General features: G+C 35.9%; 1 protein-coding gene across 10 annotated transcripts in view; it reads right to left on the reverse strand.

Moving 5' to 3' along the window:
* The window catches only part of CFAP20DC (CFAP20 domain containing), a 73087-nt gene that overhangs the window by 15867 nt on the left and 38827 nt on the right, over positions 1 to 18393 (reverse strand). For 9 of the 10 annotated variants that reach the window (XR_005564405.1, XR_005564406.1, XM_039383595.1 and 6 more), the window contains 4 exons: positions 17211 to 17536; positions 13001 to 13414; positions 6896 to 7102; positions 829 to 890 (listed from right to left, as the gene is read on the reverse strand). Coding sequence is in view for 8 of the 10 variants with exons in the window: in XM_039383595.1 (XP_039239529.1) it covers positions 829 to 890; positions 6896 to 7102; positions 13001 to 13414; positions 17211 to 17536 (1009 nt within the window). In the remaining 2 variants the exon portion in view is untranslated. The remainder of the gene's footprint in view (positions 1 to 828; positions 891 to 6895; positions 7103 to 13000; positions 13415 to 17210; positions 17537 to 18393) is intronic. The other variant, XM_039383596.1, reaches the window with a different exon arrangement.

Genomic DNA, 18393 nt, shown 5'->3' on the forward strand with positions numbered 1-18393 from the left:
ACCACACACATTGCCCAGTTAAATCCTGGACAAACAAAATCCACATTAACGACACCAAGTGAAAGCAAAACAGGACTGCTATTTAAAATAAGTACCCCTCTTGCTCAGGCAGTTAAAAAATTGACAAAGTGATGTTAGGGTTTCACAGGTATAAGGCAGTTCTGAAACTGGTCAATTAATCCTGATTGTCTCAATAGTCTCAATTTGATTGATTCCCCCTAGACACCTTCTTCCCTTGTCTTCATCTCACCTTACATTAAAGTTACAGGGATTTTGTTGCTGATTCCAAACAAAACAGATCAATCTAAAAACCTGACAGACAAAATACACTGTAGACTATCCTTTGAACTATCCCACAGTGTTGTAACACCCTCTCCTGAGTGGGCTATTTATTGAAAAAAACCTCTCTCAATAAATAACATTAAAATCTTTTGGAACAAATGGATTCCCTGACACCTACAGTCACATACAGAACTCTAGTTCTAAACCTTCAAAGCAGAGAGGGAGAGAGAGAGAAAGAAATGGATGAGAGTGCATGTACGTCAGATGAGGACGATTTGCTGAATCACGCATCAAAGCAGATGTAGGAGCAAGGCCTGTGTCAGATACTTTAAATACACAGTGGTACATCCAAAACATGCAGAATTCAGTTCTGCGTTCCCGGACAGCGCAGACATCCTGCAGACAATGACTAAAACGAGCAATAGAGCCCTCTGAGAGGAAGTTGCAATTGAAAAGAGACTGAAGATTACATCAAAGAATGTCACATTTAATATTCAGAACACTCTAACTGAATCCTTACTGCCTGGGCTATAAATGGAATCTTACCGTGGGTTGGAATGAGAAAGTAGGCTCATTTCTCTCTGATAGTGATGCTCCTGACTGACAGGCTATGGAAAACAAAAAATAATAGAATGTTTAGTGGTATGTAAGAGATCTTGTATGAGTATACGCATTTATAGCTTCTGATATTAGAATTTTACAGTCTCTTTTCTTATCTGTGAAATTAAAAACTGATATTCAGATTCTAACTGTGCAAAAGTATAACTGAATAGATCATTCTTGTTTGGGTGGAAATACATATGAATTAAGGGAGTTGACCATACAGTCATTTCTCTACTGCCTGTGAGAGTGTTGGGACAGAGTCAGGAAACTTCAGAGATGGAGGGTGGCAAAGTCCTGTTAGACTGAACGTGTATAGGAAGCATGGTGCAGGAACTCTTAGTAGGACCTGTGCAGCACCAACCACGCTGGAGAAAATACAGAGCCAGTGTTAAGAGGGCTGGCAGGTTCCTCTCTCCTCAGAAGCACCATTAACAGTAAGCTTAGCAGTCCCAACTGAAGTTTGCTGAAGCACATATGATTCTCGATGTCACTGCACCTCTGAAACCTGGATTAAGGCAACAGTATGAATATTCATACAAAAGATGCTAATGTTCCACATTCTTCAAATCTTACCTACCCATCATGTATACGTGTCCCAAAGGTTTCAAACTACATTTGGGTTAAAGCATTAAAACCAGTTATTTGCAAGAAAAATCAATATTCATAAACGGGTATAAAAATTCAAGAATTCTAAAATTCATAAATACATTTTCTCTCAGAATTTATGTAGTGTTCCCCCTGCCATTATCACACACCTCAAAAGCAGTTCTAAACAAATCACTGAAGCAAAAGCATGTGCAAAAGGAGTGAAAATATAAGCATACATTAACAAGACTTGTACAATTTAGTACATGAAATGCTAAAACAATAACCAATTTTTTAAAAACAGAAATCACTATAAAAACAAGTATGTTCTCATGGTTTCAGAAAACAGGAAGGGATGTTGTAAAACACATGTTCAGGATGAATGACATCTTAATTACTGCCCAATATGACTCACTGCCTGGTGGTGGATAGTGCAATTCCTACATGATGGCTAGTGCAAGATTGAGGACGAGACAGAGAGTGAATTAGTCAGTCTATGAACCAGAATATCTGTCTAAATAATTTTTAGCCTCATTTCATAATAAAGAATACTCTGCTTTAGTTTTGCAATTTGACTTGATGTGAACAGATCCCTCCAGGGGTTGTCAAACTGAGCTCTCAGTTGGAATAATACAGGATTTAAATATCACTCCTCTTGTCTGTCAGACTTCAGTTCTTCCAGACTATTTCTGTGTTAAGTGGCTTTCTTTTCTGAAAACTCACAAAGGAGGCCAGAAGACCTTCCACAAATTAGGTATGAAACTGGAAGTACTCTTTCAAATATTTTGCAGATCAAGACTTATGTGACCGAATTTATATTTAGGAAGTTGCTTGGGGAACAACTAATCTTTCTTCTCTGTGAGTATTCCTTATTTGAAAGATGGGTCTTAGTGGTGAGCGTTATATGGAGTCTGCTAATGCAGCATCATACACTACAAGCTTCCAGGATATATCAATGAGCTATCCCGGAGAATCTTCCTTCTCCTTTGCATTTCTGACTGAGAAGCAGGGAACTCCCTTATAGATGATCTTTCTCCAGAATGTTTGTGTTATATCTGAAGTGGTGCCTGAAGCGTGGAAACAACTGCCCAAGAAGCTGAATGGTACAATTCCCTGACAGGCAGGAAGGTCTTACTGGATCTCTAGAATAAATCAAGGCATTTAAGCGGAAATGGTTTGTAAGCTTTGCAAATTTTCTTGGATAATGTGTATATGTGTGGGTATAAACTTCACATTAAACTGCAATATACAGAACCGTGTCTTTCATAGTGTTGCAAAGCTAACGTGGATCTTCACAGATCTTAAGATTTAAGGAAACATTCAGGTAAGACATGGTTCAAATAAAATCTTTTAAAATATTTAGTTTTACGTACACATATTATTGATTTGAAACTGTACTCCACACACATTTTGCAAGGGTTTACAATTCCCCTTCAAAGTAAATCCATTTTAAAATAGAAGTTTTTCATATTTATAACTGATAGCTATGCTGGGTAATGTATAATATTCAAAGAGATTTTATTCCTTTCTGGCTGTCATAGTTTACAGCAGCTGCTAAATAACTTACATTTCAGTGTTTTCTCCTGACAGCATATATTCAGTTTGTGGTAAACTACCACAGAATATAAAAATACAGTTTTAGTTTATATCCATTTTATAGTTGTTTAATGACATCTGCTCTAACTGCAACTTAGCAATATGATTGATCTATGTGCCTTTACATTCACAACGGTTTCTCAGATTCATTAGTCAGTAACATGACTCTAATGAATCTGGAAATCAGACTAACAGGTAAGTGATGAAAAAAAAACCTAGCTAAAAAAGTATTTTATATATAAAATATTACTTTGATACATAAATTCACTATTTAACATGATTATACCCTACCCTGCCTTGCAGAACATCACAGGTATTTCAAAATGAAAGATACACAGAAAGCTGCCTTCTGGTGGTGCTGTTGCCATAGATTCTGCTAAAGGACAAAAATGTATAAAATGAATGAAAATTTGGAACAAAAATATTCCTTATTTATCTTTGAAAAACATAAGAGAAAGCAATAGATACTACTGATTTAAAGAATCAGAAAGATATAACCTGAAAACTCATGTAAGCATGAAACTTTAATCATTACAAGAATTTCAAGCTGTCCTTAATTTCTCAAACTACAATATGAGGATTATTTCCATTTCTTTTCTATACACTGCACTGCTAAAATCATTTGCCTACATAGCTGGAAGATGGCTACAAATATATCTCTCTCTCTTTATATCTATATATCTTTAGATTTATAGTTTTTATATATATATACTTTTCTGCAGTTTGTAGATCTGATTTTTGATGGATTGAGATTTGCAAATTCTCTTGACTCAACTCCAATGATGGTGGTACTAAAGACCAGTGACAAACAAATTTGCTTTTATTCTACAAATCTGTATTTTACATGATATATATATAAGGAATAAATATACATATAAGGAACACTTCTTTAAAAACTGGAGGCTGAAGAAATGATGAGATTACTAAGATTGGGGATTGAGAGCAGGCCTGTGGAGAGGGACATAAGAGGTGATTCTGCCCCACTGTGCTGCCCTTGTGAGACCCAACTTGGAGCACTGTGCTCACCTCTGGAATCCTCAGCACAGGATACACATGGACCTGTAGGAGTGGGTCCAGAAAAGGGTTGCAAAAATTATCAGAGGGATGGAAGACCTGTCCTGAGGAGACATGCTGAGACAGTCGGGGCTTTCAGTCTGGAGAGGAGAAGATCTTATTGGGAAGATCTTATTGCAGCCATCCAGTACCTAAAGGGGCCTTACGAGAAAGACGGGCACAGGTTTTTCAGCAGGGCCTGTTGCAATAGGACAATGGGCAATGGTTTTAAATTAAAAGAGGGTGGACTTAGACTACATGCAAAGAAGAAATTTTTTACAATGAGGGTGGTGAGGTAGTGGCACAGGTTGCCCAGAGAAGCTGTGGCTGCCCCATCCCTGCAAGTTGGAGGGGCATGCCCATGGCAGGAGGGTTGGATTAGATGATCTTTGAAGGTCCCTTCCAACCCAAAGTATTCTATAATTCTATAATTCTATGATTCTATGTCTTACATCAAGAGCATGTATGGCAAAAGACCTTTTCATTTCAGCCAACCATTTGGACACTGGCACAGCATTGCTACATTCAGAGCCTTCTGAAATGTTTTAAGCATATCAAAATATACTAAAATTTAACACCAGCATACCAAAAATTCCTTCAACTATTCTTTTAAAAACTTCTGTACAAAACCAGCTTGGGGTGATTAAATAATCACCTTCCTTAACAAATGTTTTTAATAATCTTCTTACATACTAAAGGTCTAGAAAGTGAATTATCACCCTCACATTGATACTCTGCATTTTTCTAAATATTGGAACAGAACTACATCAAGCAGTGTTAAAACACACAAGTCCATACTCAAAAAACTTGCATCAATCTATGAAGATCTGGTGGTCTGGTAGATATCTCAGAAAGGAAATATGAAGTGAAACAACAGATTCTGTGGACTATCTGACACTGAACTGGTACAGAGTTCCTCTTTTTAAAGGAAGAGGTAAATGGATAGGAAAGACCTGGAAAGCTGAATTCCTTTATTATTGTGAGGGACTAAGTTGTGAGTCCTTATCTGAGAAAGATTAAGTTTGTTTTCTAAGTTCTCTCTTCTTGGACATTAGGTTCTTACCATTTAATCTTAAAACCTTAATGTCTACCTTGCAAAATGCAGAGGAGAAACCTGACAAGGCTGTATGTGTAAGGCTACACCTACGCTTCAGCCCAGCCAGATGAATGAAATGTGAAAAACTTCTCTCTCAAACAAAAACATTCTTGCCTTTTACACTCAAATTATGTAGAGAAAGATGGTCATAAAGGAATGTTATAAAAAACTACAACTATATAAATTGCAATTTAAATTACTAACCTATTATATCTAAACAGTTTTTTTAGCATGATGCTATTAGTCTGAAGCTACAGAAGCTGATCAAGGCAGTAAGATCAAAGAATTGTCTTTGCAGTCATACTGTACTTCTCCAAATACTGGAGCAGTACATTTTACTTCAAAAGTTCATTTTGTTTTAGTCATGTAATTTGTATTAACCGAATCTGACATGTCTAAATATTCTTATCAATTTCCTTATAATTAAACTACTCAAAAATTAATAAGGCTGCTATTCGCTATGTTTAATTGAGTTCCATTTGTCTGGTCTTGCAGATTTACACCATGTTTGAGTCTATTTAGTGAATACTAAGAAAATGCATTGGAAATACAATTAAATAATGAAAATGTGCAATGTTGACATATCTCAAATAGTTAAAACCAACTAATGCTTCTCTGATCCTGCAAAATACTACTCTGTAAACCAAGTTTTTATTTGTACAATTACCCACCTACCAATACATCTCTTCTCATTTGAAACCTCCATTTAACAATGTACCACAAAGTTCCAACTCTGTTGATCATTCACTATGGAAGATTGTTGCCACACGCCTCTATCTGGGCCTTGTAGAACCTTGGAGGTAATTTGCACCTAACATTTTAGAGCATTTACTCTCCAATAGTTTATATTGGGGCAACACAGATGTGTTTATTTTTCTAACACTGGATCTGCCTCTGAGAGTTGTGTTGTGTGCTTTACTTTAGCCACATTCATTGTTTATTATGGCTTAAACTATAATAAAATAACAGCTATATTGCTGATATATAAATGGAGTTTGAGGTTATCTAGTTTTACAGCAGCTCCTGCAAGTATCTTTATATAGTTCCTGAAGTTATTCTGTGATTTCATACATTCAGTACTTTTTGGTGGACTGTAACAAATACTCTGCTTCTTATATCAGTACTCTGTCACATAGTGCAGCTGTGTGTGATTTTGTGCCACTTTGTACCAGGACAAATAATGATACAAAGTGTAAAATACATAATGATCACATACTAAGTGCTCAGAACTATTGCAGCTTTTTGCTGCTGTTCTCCTACTGCAGTCCTTTAAACATTTAGCTTTTCACTATATGAAGCAATTATTTTCCATTACTCACACTGTAATGCAGCTGCTGACTGGTATATCTGGGTTTCATTCATTTTGGAACTATTTTTAAGTTCTATATCACACACCTGCAGCTTGTCAGCCACTATTGTGACAAGCTGTACAGCCTACACAATTATTCAGGATTCTAGGAGGGAATATATATAAGATTTGCTCTTTATCCATGATGGTATTATAGAACCTGCTGGAAGTGCATGTGTCTCAGTAGCATGCTTTACTTGAAAAGTTCTAGAAGCCTTTGGTGATGATACCTTAAATTTCAACGCTACTCAAAGAAATTTTAATATTCAAGATCCTTGAGTCTCAGAATTGACAGAAACTATACAGAGAATATACTGTGAGTTTAGACTTACTGGTGGAAGTAAGGAGTTCCAGGTTGCTGTATTATCATCACCACTTGTACTTATGTTAACATTGCAGGTATCTATCTGTGACGTGCTCAGCCCATGTGAGATCCCAGTATCCCGTAATTCTTCATTTTGTTGTCTCTTCATGCTGGTCAGCATCTGCAGTTCAGATGAACTCAGCATATTTGAGTTGTTGTTTCTCCAGTCATACTCCTGTGAAATAAAATGGAAAAGTCAACAATATAGACAGGATCATGGAACAGAATAGATGAATGAAACAGAGACCTTGGAGAATCTCTCAGAGAATCTTCAAGAAGCTACAATACTAAAAGAGAAACAAAATGTTTACTAGAAAAGATTGGTTAACAGATTTCTGTTCAACTATGAAGATTAAGCATATTTATATGTAATTACAGGAAGGAAGAACACCACAAACACTGCAGCTTGTCTCCTGTTTTTATTGCAGTTTCAATCCAGGGTGTTTGGTGAAGTTGTTGTTCCACTGCAGTAAAAACAGGAGACAAAAGCAGGCTTTAAGAAGTTCAGAAATCCAGCAGCTACAATTGCTCAAGCATTAAATGCAAATCTTGAAATAAATCAAATCACACAGCTAGCACAGTATCATCAACACCATCAACATAACCCTTAGTTATTGGTCAAGCATAACATAAAATTTCTCTGGAAAGCTACACATTAGCTCTAAATTTCAAAAGTTATTTTGGCAATTTGCTACTGTATAAATTTTCAAATAAACTTCACTGTCTTTTTGTTTTTCTTTATATCCATTGGTTGAATTGTTAATGTAACTGTAATTGTCATATCAAATTTGATCTACAGGCCAAAAGCTGAAAACACATACTAACCATTTTCCAGTTCGTACTTCAGCCTCAGGTAAAACCTTATGATAAGGTAGTTTAAGGTCACTCAACCTGCTGTGGCATCAACTTTGTTTAAAAAACTCCTTTTTTAAGAAAAATTTTCCGTTTTTTAAAAGGGTCCACATAGATTGCTGTTTCACAAAGGAACAGGTCTGATACTTGAGGTACCTAGTTTTGGTTCTGAATGAAACTACAAAGCATTTCTGCTTGAAAAGTGAATCCAAGCAGTGACCAGGACTTCAGATCAATGGAATATTGGCCAGTGGCCTGTGAGACACTATAATAGGACCCCAAAGAGGGACAGTGCTTTGATTCTAGTGGAGAGAATGGAGCTTTTAGACCAGGAGTGTACATGTTCCTGGCAGAAGGGATGATCCCACATTCTGTTTTGCTGTGAGAAGGCACCGGGTAACTGAAGGCCTCAAGAACACATGCAGGTCAGCGGTACCAGTGATACAAACACTGCTGGCTTTTCCTGCTATTAATGCAGTGTTTTAGTTTGTCTTCTAGGGGTACAAAAGTCACTGTAGCACCAGAAGACATACAAAAGTATTACACACTGAAATTTTGATTACAACCTCCTGATCTTTCCTCCTATGTATATAACATACAAGGTACAGACAAGAGACGACAGAAGATACAAGGTATAAGAAGATGGCAGAAGCAGTTTGCACAGCTGCCACCCCTTTTTTACCTCTGGCTTTTGAGGCCCAAGCTTCATTCCTTACTAGTGTTATTAGTTCTACCATTTTCAATCCTAAAATAATACAAGGTATTTACTCTAGACCCTTTCTGAATGTCTGTGACTCGCTCAGTTACTATTAGTCATTTGTTCACTTTGTTACCCTTGGGAGCCCGCTTTGCTCTGATGTATCACTATTCTACCCGATCTACAGCTGCTTTTTTATTGATCTTACTGAAGATGCTGATTTCCTGTTAATTTTTCTATATATAGACCTTCTGCAGTTATTTGATTATTATAAGAGAAGCTTTGGCTTACCTTTCTTATCTCATATAACCAGCAATTGGCATGTAGTCATTAAACTGACAGCACGAACTGGAGGTCTGCAGCATAAAAGCCCTAACCATTGAAAGAACTTTATTCTCATTCTCTTTTTAATAAAAGCAAAACATTGCCCAAACCTGCTTGTCCTCTGCTTTACATCTATGAAGAAAAGTGCATAGATTTTTGGAATTTTTTACAGCATAATTCTAAACATGCTGATGTTTTTACCCTGCAGCTTATTTCCAATTGTCATTCTGCTTTCTTTTCTTGTAATGGTCTCACTCTGGAAAAACCACATTCAGGAAGGAGAAGACATGTCATGACAGCTTTCTGTGTTAAGCATCCCATTCAATAAACTCCTAATAAAGTAGAAAGAGTTTGGAATACTTATTCTTCAGATTCAGATTACTACTACCAAAAAGCCTCTTTACGAATTTTACTTTGTCTTAGTCGATTTTCAAAGAGAGAATTTGAAAACTGAATTTGAAATTAAGTTCACTTTGTAATTTAGAAGAAACTTTTGATGTAAGAAGTAATTTTGCAATACTCGTAAATTTGTCTAAAATTAATATTTCATTTAGTAATTAAAAGCTTATCTCGTCTATTTGCATATCCTTCCCTTTCAATAAAGTATTTTTATTAAGCACTTAAAACTTTTCCTAGATTGACAAAACCTGTTGTTTAAAGGATTTTTTTCATATATAATGACATTTGCATTCTTCTAGGTTCAAATGATTTGTTCAGAATTGTCTGAATGTAGTTATACGTGTGGAAAACTTTAATTACCAGCTATCTACATGCCCGCAATATTACCCAGAGGGCTATACTTCTTTCTTAATTAAAAATATTTGAACTTAATAATAGAGAACTCTATTAAAACATGAATAAAACATTGCAAGCAACCAGGTCCTTAAAGCGTATTAAGCAGCTGGCAAATCGATTGCAGGAAGAGTTGGTTAAGCATTTTTTTTCTTTACTAGTCCTCTGTACAAGCAAAAAAAGGAGTGCCAAAGAACTCCAAGGAAGGGTTTCTGGATGGGAAAATTTTAATACTTGATCAAATCAAGTATGAGAGCTAAATCTGCCAGATACTTTAATCTTATATTTTGTAGCAACAAAATGAGGTCTGTAGCTTTTGAGTTTCTATACATTGATAATAGGATTTGTTCTTGAAAAAAAATACTTACAAGCAACAAATTATAAGTGCAATATATTTACAGCTATAAGTGCAGTATGTTAATAACCCCACAGTCTAAATTAACAATCAACTATTAAAATCCACCCAGATAGTGTATATTTAGCTAAATTCTACAGGACAAAGTTGATGACCGCACTAACTTTTAGAAAAGTAATCAATGTATCATTTCATTTGTTATGGACAAATACATTTCAGTTATTATTAGTAACAAAAATAGTTGAATTTAAAGTGGAACAATTTTCCAAAACTGGAAAAAATCAGGAAACAAGAGAGGAATATATTTAATCATGAAACCATAAATAGTTACTGGAAAACAGAAAAATTAAATTCCTATAAATTATACTAGAAGGGAAAGGGAATGCAAAATACAAAAAAAGTTTGTTATACACTTACAGACAGATACTTGGATATGAACCTATCTAAGAAACAGAGGATAAGATTATCAGTATCAACTGGGGGTTTCCTATCACTAAAAATTACCGAAACATTATCTTACTTCTTTCTTAATACAAAAGAACTCATGCATTGCATTCTTCCACATTTTCTACATCACTAGTGGCAATTCTAATGTCTTTTCCAGATCATAAATAGACAGAACATATGCTGCTATTCAGAAGAATTTCTCTGCTTTTTGATTTTTTTTCCCATTTTATAGTCCTTAAAATCACCAGACACTGATATTTTTCATTACCGTAAAGTCTCAGCACTGTTTCTGATTTTCACTTGTACTATTGTATTTCATTCCCCTTGCTTCCCCCTAATCCACCTCCTTCCCAAAGGAAACCAGTCTCCACAACTCTCATGGAAGAGCATGTTCTGTTTTTATCAGAAAACCCCAAGGCCTTTACCAATCTGATAAGCTTCTTGCAGAATACAGGAAGAGATTTCCAGAATCCCCAGTCTGAGAGACATCTCATAGGACTGTGAGACACATAAACCCAGTCCCTGCACCAGGACTAAAATAGATTCATTTCACAAAAAGCACTGAAGAATCAGTGGCATGTTGTGCATTTCCCCATCACACAGAAAACACAAAGAAAAGCTGAACAAATGCTTTTCTAGACACTATTCTTTAATCTGGTGCCCAATTTGGTATGCTCCTCCTACCCCAATGCCCAGATTTCCATACCCACTGCAGGGCTGTCCATCCTCAGCAGCCAGAGCAGTCCAAAGTAGGCAAGGTAGAACCATTCAGCATGATGACCCTGCCCCAGCAGCCACATCCCTGTCCCATGGAAGTTGTCACTCCTGCTTCCCCCTTCACAGAGGCTGTCAAATCAGGTAACTAAAATTAACCGTATTGACAGGTCACAGAATTGCTACAGACTAAAATTCCCACAGCAGAATGACAGCACCCTCCCCTGCTGGGAATCGTGACTGCAGTATCCTACAGCAGATGAGACAAACTACAAGGACAGAAAACAATAATGATGGAAGATATCCATGCCCTTCATGCAAACGAGGCATATGTCATGTTCCAAGACATTACTGTAGGTAATTTTCTTCCAAAGAATGCATAACTGCTTCATAGAACCCCCAAAAAAGAGAAGCATCTATTCTTTTGGTCTCCAGAGGCATGCAATACCTGGTTCAAGATATTACAATACAAACCCCACTCTTACAATAATGATCATGCAGTAGTTTGATTCAACATTGCTGCATAAAAACGTCAAAAAAAAATAATCATAGAACAGTAATCCTGGGAATAAAGACCATAAAACTCCTTGACCTGTAGAAGAGACAGCTACAAGGGAATATGATATACAGCCATCAAGTAGGAAATGGCACAGGTAAGAATATTAATTAAAAAAAAAGATTATTCATTCTTTCTTACAACAAACAGAAGAATAAGAAAGCAGCAGTAAGGAGACAATGCATTCAAATAAATAAATGAAGATATGTATTTTTTCCTACAAATAACAGTTAAACTCTGAAATTCACTGTCACGAGGCAAAGGCCACACAGATACAAAAAGCAACTACAACAAATCTGTAGAAAAAATTCCACCACCAGTTATTCACCTCAAAGACAACACCTTTCACTGAAGAAATTGCTAAATTAAGCACTGCTGGCAGGAAGCCTGCAGGGCATGCTGGTGAGATACCGCTGGATGTTCTCTGTCCTTGCACTGTTACTCTCCCCAGCCACTAAAACTGACTGCTGGACAGAAGATGTTGGTTATGGGAATCTTTGGTCTCTTATCCACTGACATGACAAAAAAAAGCCTGTGGAAGAAGCCTGGCACGTTCCACTGCCAGACACTCAATAACAAATCTAATCCACTCATAACATATTTAGAGAAGAGGTCACATGTCAGAAGACATGGATCTGCAATGACTCTAAGCCCAAAAGAATTCTATCAAAACCCATGGAACATACTGGTTCATTTGTGTTTTACAGAATACACTTGATTCTTGCACTCTAGTTCCCAATTCAAAGCACAGTATTATAAGCTGAAGACACAGGAATTAGCTATTAGAAAATATTTAAAACATAATTGTCTTTTCTTCCACAAAGAAAAAACTAGGAATAAACAACACCTTGGTGAATGTAGCAATTCCTTTAGCAGCTTGGTAATTCAGCTTGTGGCACAGCTTTGCTGCTGGCTCTCAATCACATAATTTATTACTGCTCAAGGCTGTCGCAGAGAGACTATGAAGTGCCCAGATTAACGCTCTTTCTATGGTCATTCGTTAATATATCAATTCAAAATCTGTCTATTTTCCTTAGCAATCGTTCAGCCCCAAACTACTTTCTAACTCCCATATTTCCAAAATGTGAGTTGCTCAATGACAACTCTTTTTATCTATAAACCACTGTGATTTGTTTTATTTGGAGTATTATTCTGTGTGCTACAAAAACCTACAAAATCAACTTTCAACAGATAGAGCTCAGTAAATGCTGTTATGATGAAACCAGAATATGTCTGGATGAAAGATGTACTATTAATTACTTAATGCAAATGAGTATATCTAATATAGCTTCTCTATACGATCTAGTAATTTAATTTCAAAGTAAAAATCACTTACACAAGTCTGTGCTGTCAGACATGAATTTTCTTTTGAGATTTTCTTGAGAGACATTTTACTGACGGATCTTTCTAATTGATCAGAAACTCCTTCATATCTTTCAGTTTTTTCAGATCCATTTCTAATTGCTTTAAAGAATTTAGATTTACTTTGAGTTGGAGAAAGAGAAAGGATAGGCTTCAAGCTTCTCTGAGAGCTAATAGAATCTGTTTTTCTCACAGTGGAACTCTGTGGGTTTGGTAAGATGGTCTCATCGAGGTTATGTTTGCTGTGTTCCTTATTCTTCCAGTATTCAGTTTTCCACGCCATCTTTTTTAATGAGATCTCTTTAAAAACTGCTGAATCAGATGTTCCTTGTCTACAGTGGCTGATCTCAAGGTTCCCACTACCCTGGATGAGTCCATTGTTGTCATCCTAAATTTAGGAAACAAAGCAAGGGCAGTTGGCTCCCTCTCATCATCACACAATTCAGTTTTACATAACCTTAAGACATTTCAAAAATCTCTCTTTAATCTCTGCTTTCTAATTCTAATTTTGCAAGGATTCTGAAAAACAGATGCTTTTCCTGGCAACTACACTGACAATACCATAAACATATTCTTACATCTCAAATAAATTACTATTTTCAAAATGTTGCCCCAAATTTAGATTGCTGGTAATCTCCCAAACCTGTGTCTTACCTGATAATTATAATTTCAATAAAATTTATTAAAACTGTAAACCAAAACTAAGCAAAGAGTCCTCAACAATGATGTCTTTCCACTGAATTATTAATATTCCACATTTTCACATCGCATCTTCAACTTAAATGTAGAAGGAATAACTCCTGCTGAGATCACTTTGCTCACCTCTGGTAATCATATGGTACAGAATATCATATTCATTACCATTTGAATATAGTTTAAGAATTTTAGAGGTTAAACTGTTAACCTTATATTCGTGCTTCTAACAATGTCTCCGCAAATCATCTCATGAATCAAGTGTACGAAGTTCACTCATACCCCATCTCAACAACAAACAGCAGGACTGAACAGATGGGACGAAAAATAACGGGGAAGCACATCTAGTGTTTGCCTCAATGTTCCTGCTCTCAAGGAAGAAAGGATGAGAGAGGCCTCATCTTCGTCTCACGGCGCTGCTCCTCTGCCATATGCTACCACACAGGATGTGAGGCAGTATATATTACAGGATTCAGCAAGACACTGAAATGTCATCTGCTGTGTTGCCTCTCACAGCCACGTGCAGTCCTACTGCACAGGAAAGTGATGCAAGTTTGTTACTGACTTCAGTGAGTCCAGGATTGCACAGAATGAAAAGCACATTCAAGAAGATAATAACTCAATTTTATTAATATAGATATTTTGGAAGTTTATATTTAATTCCCTCAGTTATTGCCTTGAATTAGGAATCTGTTCTTCCCTCTTTTTCATGGATTTTTATTTTCCATGTTATCTTAAAGTCTGTGCTATAAAACCCACATAAAGTTAATTTAACTCAGGCTGAAAGATTAGTAAAGCAAACACTGTGTTTTTTCCCCCATATTAGAGACAAATGAGTAACTTTGACTTATCTGAAGCTTAAAACCCTCACATGTTTCCATGTCTCTTTAGGCACACCTATTTAGATTCTAGAATAATTTGTTAAATACTAAACCATGAAACGGTGCCAGAAACATCTCTAAAGTTTGCTTGATTAACTACAGTGCAGCATATGTAAACTGAAGATGAGAATTATTTTCCTGAGGAATGAGCACTTCCACTGATGTATGTATACCTTGAAAGGACATGCAGATGGGCAGTTCTGGATACATAAAACTGGTTTCTCTTGCTGGGCTGTAATTTTAAGATGATCATTCTAATGACTCCGAAGGGCCCCCTACTAGGAGCAGATGGGATATAGTTTCACTCAATAGTGAGGTATCAGTGAAATTATCTATTGCCTTTGTAAGGGTACATTATCATATTTAATCTTATTTCTTTATTCTTTGAAATATTTTATTTGTTCATTGAAGGCTTCACTGAAGCGCTGGCCTGTTACACTTAAAACAGCATTTTTGACAGTGCTATCTGGTATGTGGTCACACCTGCCACAGTTGCATAACTCTTGCCATCACTGAGTTCTTGGTTTTGCTCTGGGGTTGGCACAATCCATAAATGCTGCCATGACAAGTTTAATCATACAAAGTCACTGAGAGAAATCTGAGCTGAAAGCATGGACATTTATGTAATTACAAAATAAGTCACTTGATGGTGAATGGTTCCAACAGAAGAAGAAATTTTTATCCTTTACTGATTCTTTGACTCTGATAATTAAAAAACAGCATTGAACTATTTCAGTGACTAATTATTAACACTAAAGGGAATTTATACATACTTGCTGTTTTCAGTTTGTAAAAATTTCTTCCCCAAAAGCCAAAAGTTACATAAACTGTCTAATTCTAGCACAGTTATTGTGTGTATCTTACAGATCTCAGTACATGCAACACAGAGAGAGTCAATGTCCACTTAACTGAAGGAAACAGTGGCATAAACTGAAGGAAAACTTTTGGCCTTTTAATCAGTCTGACACATTTAAACTAAGAAGGTATGCAAAGTCTTCTTATTTGTTTTAATTAAAAAAAAAGGAATAGTTTTACTTATATTTTCCAGGAGAAAAGCAATTTATGCTCACATCCAATTATTTAAATTGTAGGTCGAGATATCTACTTTATTTGTTGTAATTCAAGAGCATGTACATATCCATGTGCGTCATACACAAACATAGTTTATTTGAATTTCAGAGGAAGTTGTAATCATGATTACTAGAAACAATAATAGTGTAAGTTTAACATATATTTAAAAAAACCCCAACGCTACAGGATTCAGCATAACTTGGTAAAATAAATATTTTGTCATATAAGTGAAGTAAACTGAGAAACATGTCATGGTTGGGCTAAGAATTGTGGTAATTCTGCAAAGATACCTTAAACTGTGCTAAACCAGATAGAATTAAGTTAGCTATCATGGCTCTTCCAAGATCCTCTTTCCTGTATTTCCTAGGCTTGAAATAAAACTGTTTTCCATTTCACCTCAGTACTGCAAAGTAGAGCACTCTGAATATGAAATGTATCCAAACTATCAATATAAAACTGACTTCAAGAAGCAACACAAAATGTATCTATACAAGGAAGAGGATGAATATGGGCAAAATATGATTGCTAAGTAATTTGTTGGTTCAGTGGCTTCTTCCACATAAAAGAAAGGTTTAACTATGAATTACTAATGTAGTAGACTCAGAAAAACAAACTCTTGATAATTTGTTAGCATGCCTAAATTTGTTTAATGTAATTCTAGCTCTGTAAGCCTAATGCATCTTCAACTGCAGTGCTGATATTATTTAATGCAGTTCACATCCAAAGACAATTAATGAAACAAGAGCTGTTCCCTACCACATCTCTGGTACATAATCGAAGAAAAACTTTTAGTTTATGTCATACCTAAATTTTTTAAAGGAAGACAGGGGTCCTCTATCACTCTCTTGCATCAACCCTCTAGAATGGTCAATAATGTGCCCCAATGTTCTTCTTTTGCTGTAAAAGCAGGAGTACTTGGCTACTGCTTTCTCTTTGTATGCTTGGCACGGGATCTGTATAGATCTATATAAACATATAAAAAAATGTTTCTTTTCTTTTTATTAATTTTATTGCTGAAAGATTCCCACATTGCAACAGAATTAAAGTTGGTGATGCTGACACAGCTCAGACAGGATATAAAGCAGAAATACCAATAATCAACTGGTATTCAAAAGCTGAAATTTCTTAATTCACTTTCAGCAATGTCAGTGAGCAAAAATAGTCTCCACTTACAGTTTTAAAATGCACAATGAAGTCTTATTTACTGCACTCATAAGCAACCATAATGGACTTGTGTCTCACCCAAATCTATGATGCAATCTATGATTTTTGAGTAATGATGTACAATTTTCACATCTCTCTGCTAGCACAGGGGCTGACAGAGAGTTGGGTTTCTTTTGTTCACTTTTTACACGTGGTACACCTGCAGTTTCACTCCTGTATCCAGTTAGACACAGCAACCTGACAAAGACAAATCTACCTGTAGGTATATGGGGAAAAGATGATTTATCCTCTGTCTAGCTTGAAGACGGAATCTCATCCTAAGAGTTTTAGGATGAAGACTGCTTTATCAAGAATTACAGGTACAAAGTGGCCTACCTCTTCACTGCTGTCAGTTCCTTGGAAGTTATCTTGTGTTTTCTCACGTACTCTGTTACTGTCTGGCTCCAAATCCAAAGGGAAAACATAACGTTCTGGTGACATATTTGGAGACTTCCCGTGAGGAGCTGATCGAGGTCTTGATGAAAATGTGAAAATCTCTTTATTATTCACTTGCTGATCACCTGTTTCACTGCTGTGATGTTCAACAGAGGCATTCTGGGATGAGTTTAAATGATGGCAGGCTGAATCTTCAGTAGCTATGAACTGCTCACTCCTATCCAACCGAATACTCTCAGTGAAACTTCCTGGAAAGTCCCATTCATCTGAAACACACAATGTTTATTTCAATGCCAAATATGTAAACTGTGTGACACCTTGATCATGCTTATTTTCTGGGGAAGTTGGACAGCAAAGTAAGTTCTTCTAGTACAGAACTATTTTGCTTATCAGATTTATACAGCTGGAAGAGTGACGAGGATGCAATAAAAAAATCAGGCTGCTTTCAAAGTGCAGCAAGGTTAATCCAAACATTTTAGATCACAGATCAAAAAGTACACAGGCTTTGGTACATGACATGTAGGCCTGCAATTTGCAAACCTGAAACTATTTAGCTGCCAAGATTTGAGACCTGGAACTGAATTTTATTCTAGGAAAACATAATTGTATTAAATTTGGTCATTGATCTTTTTCTATAGGCATTTTTTTTGTGGCTGACATTTAAAAAATAAACACACATTGGTGGAAAGTTCATAACATTACAATCTGCTGCTTCTTTATGGCTGAAATTCTACACTTTCTTTTACATCTAGAACTTATGGTTTAAATCTCAATTTCAAACTACCGCTCAGATGAAAAATAGTGTGACATAAAAAATGTATGAAGATATCTGTTTCACCAAGTTTCCCTGAATACAGTCACTACTAATCTGACAATTTTAAAACAAATAATAAAGTCCAGAAATGGATTTAAAGATTGAGTGTGCCAGATACACATGAAAAGACCATTTTTATATTCTTATTGTTAACTTATATTTTACTGTTTGGAATGATGGTATAGAAAAAGGTGTCAATTTGATTGATTAAAACCAGTCTCAAATAGCATCTGAGAAAAGGAGAATTGCTCAAGTATACAATACTCCCTTATCTTCATTAAAGGTAGTGTGGTGTGGATTATTCACTAA

The sequence above is a fragment of the Pipra filicauda genome, unplaced genomic scaffold, assembly GCF_003945595.2.
Source record: "Pipra filicauda isolate LSUMZ 115617 unplaced genomic scaffold, ASM394559v2 scaffold318_size846807_pilon, whole genome shotgun sequence".
Taxonomy (NCBI): Eukaryota; Metazoa; Chordata; class Aves; order Passeriformes; family Pipridae; genus Pipra; species Pipra filicauda.